Source organism: Geospiza fortis, unplaced genomic scaffold (genome assembly GCF_000277835.1).
Source record: "Geospiza fortis unplaced genomic scaffold, GeoFor_1.0 scaffold229, whole genome shotgun sequence".
In the NCBI taxonomy this organism is placed as follows: Eukaryota; Metazoa; Chordata; class Aves; order Passeriformes; family Thraupidae; genus Geospiza; species Geospiza fortis.
Window position 1 is genome coordinate 4273931 of NW_005054357.1, and position 8731 is coordinate 4282661.

Consider the following 8731-nt stretch of genomic DNA (forward strand, 5'->3'; position numbering starts at 1 on the left):
TTGGGATTGGTCAGCCTGGAGTTGAGAAGCTCTGTGGTGACCACGCTGTGGCCTTCCAGTGCCTGAGGGGAGCCTACAGGAAAAATGGAGAGAGACTTTCTACATCGGATGGATGGACAGGACAAGGGGGAATGGCTTCCTACTGCCAGAGGGCAGCATTGATTCAGTGTTAGGAAGGAATTGTTCCCTGTGAGGGTGGGGAGGCCCTGGCACAGGGTGTCCAGAGAAGCTGTGGCTGCCCCATCCCTCAAAGTGTCCAAGGCTAGGTTGGAGCAACCTGGGATAGTGGAATGTCCCTGCCCAAGGGATGGAACTACATGAGCTTTAAGATCCCTTCCTACCTAAGCCTATGATTCTAAAATGAACTTTTACTATGTGAAAGCAACCCTCAACATAAGCTTGTTAAAGAGCAGGATAGGGTTAATATGAGAACATACTCTGGGAGGTCCTTGTGTTCCCATGGTCTTTTGGCACTTTTAAGGACTGATGGATTAGTGCCATGGTCTCCATAAAGCTTGTTAGGAGTATGGCTTCTTGAAGAAAACATTGACTGCTGCTTTATTAATAACTGGGGGGTAATTAACCCTGTCAAGTACCATTCCTGCCTTGGGACTTTGGTTTGTGCTACATGATGGGGATGTAGAATGTTCCCCCTCATCCCAGACTGAGAGCAGGACTGGGTTATCCTGCTCCCAGGATGCTCAGATTGCTGATGGTGCCTTTATTTGCTTACAGGGTCTGCTTTTGTGTAGCTGTGGGTTCTGAGTGCATTAGTAGTTCCTTATCCTTTGGGAAAGCAATGCAGCTGCATTGCTTTCCCAAAGGATAAGGAACTACTAGATGTCTCAAGATCAAAAAGCTGACTTGGCTTCAGTAAGGTAGCTCTCTCCGAGGATCTTCCAAATCTCTTTGAAGGAAGTAGTCTGGGAATATAATCTTCCAAGCAGAAGAAGCTTTTAATTAGCCGTTGTACTTGAATTAATATATCCTGCAAATAAAAGAAGCTGTCAGTTTTTTTGCCAACCAGCCACTGGACCCCTCTTATGGTGAGGTACATTTGGGGACATGATGGGAGCCTGAGTTCCATGAAGAAGGAGAAGGAGCTTGATGGATGACGCTGTGGTACCCTGCAGTGCTAGGAGGCTCCCGACGGTGGAGCTCGATATTCCCAGCTGACAGTGGCGTGGACAGCAGCTCAAAATCAATCATGCTAGATGTCACAGTAAATAAGTTCATTCTGTAATGCAATATTAAGTGTAAATTGTAAATTAAAAATTGTGTTTTAAATCCTTCTTGATTTGACTTCAGCATGGTAGGGTAATTAATCACAAAGCCGCACTGTGGAATGGGTAGTTGCATTTGTTCCTGCCCAATTCCTCAGTGCACGTTCTTTATCCAGTGCCATTACAAGTGTAGAAGGAGCAGTGCCAAAATACACAGACCCAGAGATGAGACAGAAATAGACCTGGACTGAACTGGAGTTCAGTCTGGAGAAAGAATTTAAAGAGCATTATGAACTGAGTTTTACTCTGTTCAGCCTGTTGTTAACAAGGGGAAATAAACACAAACAGAAGTGGGCTGATGACCTTCTCAGATGTTCAGTGGGAGTTAGGAGCGCGGGCCAGCCCTGGGATCCAGCACTGCTCCCAGGCTGGACAGTAAGGAAGCTGTGTCTGCAGTCCTTATCAGCTGTTTGTCCATTACTGTAGGATGAGTAAAGCAAATTGCTCAAAGCCTTTTCCCCTTGTGTCTGCTCGTGCCTTTTGTTGTTGGAAAAGCGAAGCACCTCCATGAAGGCCTGCAGTAGTGGCGGTGCTGGACAGGCAAGCACAAACCCCAAAGCTCTGGGCACACAGGAGATGCAGGAGAGTACAGGCTGCAGTCCTGGGCATACTCAGTGCTGGGATGGAGCTCAAGCTCAAGGCTTGGATGTCAGGGACCACCTAGTTGTAAGAGCTTCCCATAATCTCCATGGCTTGCTCAGCCGTTGGCCTCTCTCAGGGCCTGTCAGCTGAGTTGCCAGCCGTGGCTGGGCTGGGAGCTGGGCAGCCATCCACGGAGGGCTGGCCCGAGGCAGCAGAGCCAGCTCAGACACGGCACTGTGGCCCCGCTGGGAATGGACCTCCAGGCTGTGCAAAAGGCTGGGGCAGGGAGGAGGAAGGTGGGGTTGCTCCAGATTTCAACATTCAGTATGTTTGCTTGTCCCCAGAAAGGAAAAAAACTTGCTTTGTGTCCTTTTTTTGGGACATTTATTAGCCACTGAAGTCATTACTTTAAATCTGAACCACATGGACTCAAGTTTTCTGGTCTCTTTGCCCATAGTTGTGCACCAGCAATAGACCAAAACTTCTGGCCTCTCAGTGGAGCTAGAGGAGATGTTCAGATGGATTACTTCCTCAGAACAATAATCAACCTGTGTCTCTATTGCATTGAAGCTATCTTTTTCTCATTTCCAGTCTAAGGGAGTATTTTTTCTAATTAGGATTCCTTGGTTAATGTGATGTGCCACTCACGCAAAGCATTTGAGAAGTTCCAAGACTGTTTAGTGCATCACCTATTTAAGAGGGCATTTGTAGCAAATCTGGATTTTTTTTAACCATCTCTGGGTAGAGGAAGTTACTCTCCACACCCTGTGGTTTGTGACTGTAATTCTGAAAAGGTGGAGTTAAGAGTGTGCTGGGCAAATCTGTCCCTGATTTTTATTGTTTCTTACTGCGTGTGGTTAATAACTTATAGACAACTACACTTGAGGCTCATAAGCTAAACTTAGTGCTTGTTGCAATAGACGAAAGATGAGAATAATAGATTTCATCCACTGTGAGTCTCCAAGTGAGCTTTCTTTTCCAAGAAATGAAGCATGTATAATGCTTTTTTTTTTTGTCATTGTTATTTTTATTTAAAAAAAAAAGTCATGAGCTCATAACTTTAAAACAATGGGAAATAACATCACAAATGTGGCACTTGCTAAGACACATTGCTAGTAAAGCTTGTTAGATCTTTGGTCACTGAGTTTCAGCCAGGCTCTGGCCACTGTCCTGAGGTGAAAAGTTTGATGCATGAGGGTGGTGGCCCTTGCCATCCATGAGGATGGAGCTTCATCATCTCCACTGGTGCTGGGTTGGACTGCTTAGCAGGGCTCTGCAGTTCCCAGGATAATCTATCTGGTTTGTCTGTGAACAGCCAACTCGTGAAAAACTGTGTGAAAAACTGTGAGCAGTCTGACTCCTTCCTGTCTGCTGTTACACTTAGTAGTCATAAGTCATGAGGCTGAAAAATTATTTAAGAAATAAAAAAGTGAGTGTGTTAAGGAAACGTAAGCTTGCTGGGCTGGTTTAGCTCATTTCTCTCTGGTTAAGAATCTGGTAAAAGTTGATCGCTGCAGTTTCTGGGCTCTTCAAAGAATTCATTATAGCCAGGTTAGAATCTGAAAGCAGCTGAGTCATGAGGAAATATAATTGAGGAGGAAACTTTAAATACCCTACTACAGGTTCTAGTGCTAAGCATCTTGGCTTACTCAGTGCTCCCTGAATCCATTGGGATGGTCATTCCCGTGGAATGTGTGTTAGCCATGGGGGGCTCAAGGCTGTAGGCAGTATCTCCAGTGCTGCCTTGTGCTGCTGGAAAAATTCATCAAGGTTTCTATCCACACAGCTCCCACCGTCTGCATGGGAGCTGGAGTTGTCCTTCACTTCAGAGCACGAAGCACAAGGCTTTAAGTTTGGTCTTTTTTACTCCATGGTGGAGTCAGCTTCTTGGTTTGGTAGTCTACAACAGAAATTTGCAATCAGTTAAAATGGAGCAGCATTTTTTGGTGCATTAAAACATAATGCTATGAAACAGCTTCTGATCCTGTGTGCATGTACTTGTCAGCTGTGTGAGGAACAAAACTATTCATTATCATTTGAGATGTCAGTTACAAGTGGTTTTCTTCTAGGTAGTCTCACCTGTGTGATGACACTCTCTTTAAAGGGAAGGAGAGCTCTGTGAAGCACTTCCAGTGGCAGCTCATGAGGAATCTGTAGAGGGAAGAGTCTGCAGGACCCAATTTGTTGTTGGAAAATTGCAGGTTTCTGCTTCTGTGCCCTCAGGATGGACAGCTGGCTGGAGCAGCTCTACCATTGTTCTTATTCTCGGAATTGTTGGCAGTGGCTGCTCCTAAAGGTCTTCAGTGACATTATAAGCAGAGCTTTGCAATGGATTGGATACAGTTCTCTTCTTCCTCTGAGAAGAACATTAAATCAGATAAACCTTGGTGCTCAATACCCTTAGGAAATGACTCTTAGGCAATAATTGCACACCAGCTTCTTTTGGCAGGGATCTTGGTTTAGGCATTTCAGCTGTCTAATCTGATTACTCCTAATCCTTGAGCATTGCTTCATTTGTGTTAAAAATTATTTGATATACGTGTACTCATACACACACACATATATCAGTGGCCAGGTGAGGATTTGTATATATGGGTATGTGAAACCCATATTAATCCTCTGATCTCAAAAACTGTCAGAATTGTCCAGTGCTAGACTTGTCAGTCCACTTAATAAATAAAAGAGAATGTGGAAGATAATTGTCACAGAGGTTTTTTCTGTGTATACTGTGTTATGAGGAGATAACTAAATATATGAATAACTACAGAGATAACTAAACATGCTAACTATAATATTAGTTTTTATTAGTATATAATTAATGTAGTTATATAATGTAACAGCATCATTATTTTGGTATTATTATATATACTATGATATTAATATTGTTATTGGAATATCAAGGATTTGTTGCTATTCTATGGTAGGCTTTGGGGGTTTGGTTTTTTCTATTTTACCTTTTCATTCGTAGTGACATTGCTTTGAAATTTGTGTTTCTTTGGAAGTATTCAAAGGTGTGGAGTCTTTTTGGGGGGATATCTTTGCTCTAGTTAGTTAGTTAGTCAGTTTTAATTCTGGATATGGCTTTGCATCAGGAGAACATCCTTGCTGTGAATTAGAAGAAGGAATTCTGTGGGTGAGAGCACGCCACAAGGTTTAGCATCTCTGCCAAAATTCCTTCAGCTACCATGTATCACTTAGAGCTTTCATATTCCTTCTGGAATAAACAAATCCAGTGTTCTGAGTTGATGAGAGGTAGGCAAAAGACTTCCATATTCCTTTGCTAGATCTCCTAAAGCACCCAGCTGTCCAAAGCAGACATTTGTTGCAGATGTGTTCCGTGGTCAGGACTAGGAGAGTGCCAAATTTGCAATCACCGTCAGTGGTAATTATGTGCGATTGTGTGTCATGGGGAAATCTGTGGTTTTCCCAACATGCTTGCTGCTCAGCTTGCACATAAACATGTGGCCGTTTGAGGTGTGGCAGAAAGCCATGGAAAAACAGCAGGGCCTTTTGGAATGGCCAGTTTCTCAGGTTGCTGTGGGCTTTTCTCCTTATTTACCAGTGAGATGGTTCTTACAAGACTTTCCCCAAAAAGGAAGCATCAAAATCCTTGATTTCTGTGTTACTCAGTTGTGTGTAGTCATGGTTTTATTGCTTAGATACAAACTTAGATGCCACAGTGGCTACATTGACTTTTGTGATTTCAGTTTTGGAAGTCCAGGCTTTGCTCAGGGATGTGCAGCCATTCCTTTAAAACATTTCCTTTTGGCCAGTACCAGTCTGTGTGTGTGCAAATCTGACTGTTGATTCCCAAGTCTGGAAGAGCTGTCATTTACACTGTACTTGTGATGCCAGAGGATTGGGTTGGTGCCTCAAAAAGACTTGCTGCCATTCTGGGGCTGTGTCAGCTTTTTACCTTTGCACGGCCACCTATGGGTGGCCATGAAAGTTTTGGAGCAGTGAGCAATGGAGAGACCTCTACAACAAACCAGTTCCAAATAGTCCCATATCAGTCCCTGAAAATGGATTCAGATTGCAACATGAAAATGGGAAACCACACCTCCCCATCACTGGAAGTGTCCAAGGCCAGGTTGGACAGAGCTTGGAGCAAGCTGGGCTAGTGGAAGGTGTTCCTGCCCATGGCAGAGAGTGGGACTGGATGGGCATTAAGGTCTCTTCCAACCCAAACCATTCTGTGATTCTGTATTCTGTTAGTGTATTCCATGTGTCAAGCTTCACCTAAAGAGCTAATGAAATTAAAAAGCTTATTATTTTCTTCTGCTTGGTGTGTTTATAGGGTGTAGTTTCTGAGTGAATATTCTGTTTAAACTATGCTTGTTATGTAAATTTAAATCACTTCTCATAATGCTCTTTTTTTTTATATTCTGGACACTTTGAAGGCCTGTGTTCGCCTGTGTTGGTGAAACAGCCTTATTTGGGCTGTACTTGGAGGTCACCAAATGAGGATAAAAGAAACTGAAGCTAGTGAAGGCTATTAAAGCTTTTCTGGCAGGCAGGTGACATAAGCTGGTGGCACAGCAGTTTGTGAAGGACAGCTGCTGGGTTTTTGGGATGAGCTGCTGAGTGTTCAGGTGGTGAGGAGGAACACCATCACCATTCAGACATGGCCTTGGCTGTGGAATCAGCTGAGGACATCTGCCCCGCACGGCTCCTGTGGGGCTCTCTGCTCTGTCCTGCCCACAGGACAGAGCAGAGACCAACCATGCCTGGCTCTTGTGGCCTGGGTGCCATTTCCCAGCTGAGCTCTTTGCTGAGCTCTCAGCAGAGGGCAGCTGGAGCCCTGATCCTGCAGGAAGCTGGCCAGGCTCTGCTTGGCATTGGCACTGCTGGAGCCAACCCGTGCTGCCTATGGGGGAATAAGGCCAAGTTCTCAGCCCAACTGACCTGATAGGATACCCAAAGGAGAACAGTGGGAGAGCAGGAGCACAGCAGGATGAGGTATGTGAAGGAACAGCAAGTCCTTATAATGGCTCTTTTAATGGTAGTGCAGCATTTTGGTACATGGCATTCACAGATAAATGACTCACAGCCATACAAAAAATCCCCAAGGACAGTTTAATATTCTAGGAAAGGTTTTGTGTGATCTCGTGGGTGACTTTCAAAGAAATTAAACCGAAAGACATCCATGAATAGAGCTTGCCCAGCAAATACTGGTGTGATTAGAGTAGACCTTTGTGATGGCAGTTGTTGTAACTCCAGTGAACTAAAACTTTGGATTGTTTAAAAAAGAAAAATGTCTGTATTATGTGGAAGATAAGTGTGTATTAACTTTTATAGAGCTTGGAAAGTGTTGTGAGGTCTGCTGAGGCAGCATTTCCCTGTAAGCTGCAGCTGTATTAAATTGGCACCGTTGCAGTTTCATGCTTGGCTTTTACCCTGACAGCAGAATTGTGCCCCATTTGGTCTGTCGGGACTCAGCTGATCTCTTTGAGTGCTTTGGAGCGCTCAGCTGGCAGAAATCTCTTCATTTGTGTGTGTGTGTGTTTATTTATTGATTTTTGGCATAGCACCCTGACTGTGCTTGCTGAGCTGGGTGAGTGCCCATGGCCAGGGCAGCAATGCCTGCCCGAGCCAGGCAAAGAATGGAGGGCACTGGTGCCAAGGCAGACTGAGGTGAACAGGCAGGAAATCACAGCATAGGAACCAGCTGGCTGCATCACATTTGATACCAGTCAGGAAGGCAGCTGTGTGAGGGGCAGAGGAATAGCTCCATGGGATTGGGAAATGCTCACATGTGTGCTGCTGTTACACACCCCAGGCAACTTCACTTGGATGTCCTGCCCTTCGTCAGTAGCCAGACACGGCAAATGCCATGAATAAAGTTGTTTCTGCTTTGGTTCTTTCTGACAGCTCCTGCTAGATGTGCTGGATTGGGGATAGGGCTCACACGGGGATATTTCTAGAGGTAGATTTTTTTTTTCAGGGAAGAGATGTGGCACATGTCTTCTTTTTCTTCCTTTTTTTTTTTTTTTACAGGAGTAAAATTGCAAAGCCAAGTTTGTGTGTTCTGTCCAAAGAGGTCTCTTCACATTTACGTAGAATCACATAGTTGTGGAATGGTTTGTGTTGGAAGGGACCTTAAATTCATCTTGTTTCACCCTCTGCCATGGGCAGGGACACCTTCCACTATGCCAGGTTACTCCATGTCCCATCCAGCCTGGTCTTGGACACTTCCAGGGATCCAGGGGCAGCCACAGCTTCTCTGAGCGCTCTGTGGCAGGGCGTCCCCTCCCTCACAGGGAAGAGCTGCTTCCCCAATATCTAATTTCTTCTAAGTTTGAAGCCATTTCCCCTTGTCCCCCCAGGCCCTCTTTGTCCAAAGTCCCTCTCCAACTCTCCTTGAGCGCCTTTAGGCACTGGAAGGCTGCTATAACCTTTTCCCAAAGTCTTGTTTTTTCCAGTCTGAAGAGGCTCTTTCTGGAAAAATACATTATTTCTTGGTCCAGCAACATTTGTTCTGGGAATTTTTGTTCCCTTTTTATTACTAAGAACAATTAAATGCTTGATCAAAGTCAAAGGTGAAAGGCTTTATGTGCCTATGAATGTTTAAGGCAATAGAGGTTGGTAATACTGGAATATTGAAGTTACCAGATTTGAAATCACAGGTTTCGGTACGGGGGGATATCATTCTCTACTGTTTTGAATGCTTTTAGATTCAATTTTTTTTACTACCGTGTGTCTTTGGATAACTCTGGTTTTTTGTATTTCATTCTAGAAATTGGTCCAGTGACAATAACCACAGATCCCAAGAAATTTCAATTTGAACTTAGAGAACTTTATGTTCAGGTGAGTAACTTGTTTCCTATGTGGTTCTAGCAAAGACTGTTTCCTCACGCCAGCTTTCT

The 8731-nt window shown here is 44.3% G+C and overlaps 1 protein-coding gene across 1 annotated transcript in view; it reads left to right on the plus strand.

Moving 5' to 3' along the window:
• The window catches only part of HMCN1 (hemicentin 1), a gene marked incomplete at its 5' end in the record, with an annotated part of 164443 nt that overhangs the window by 21993 nt on the left and 133719 nt on the right, over window positions 1–8731 (plus strand). Inside the window, one exon of the mRNA XM_031059162.1 lies at window positions 8602–8672. Coding sequence (XP_030915022.1) covers window positions 8602–8672 — 71 coding nt within the window. The remainder of the gene's footprint in view (window positions 1–8601; window positions 8673–8731) is intronic.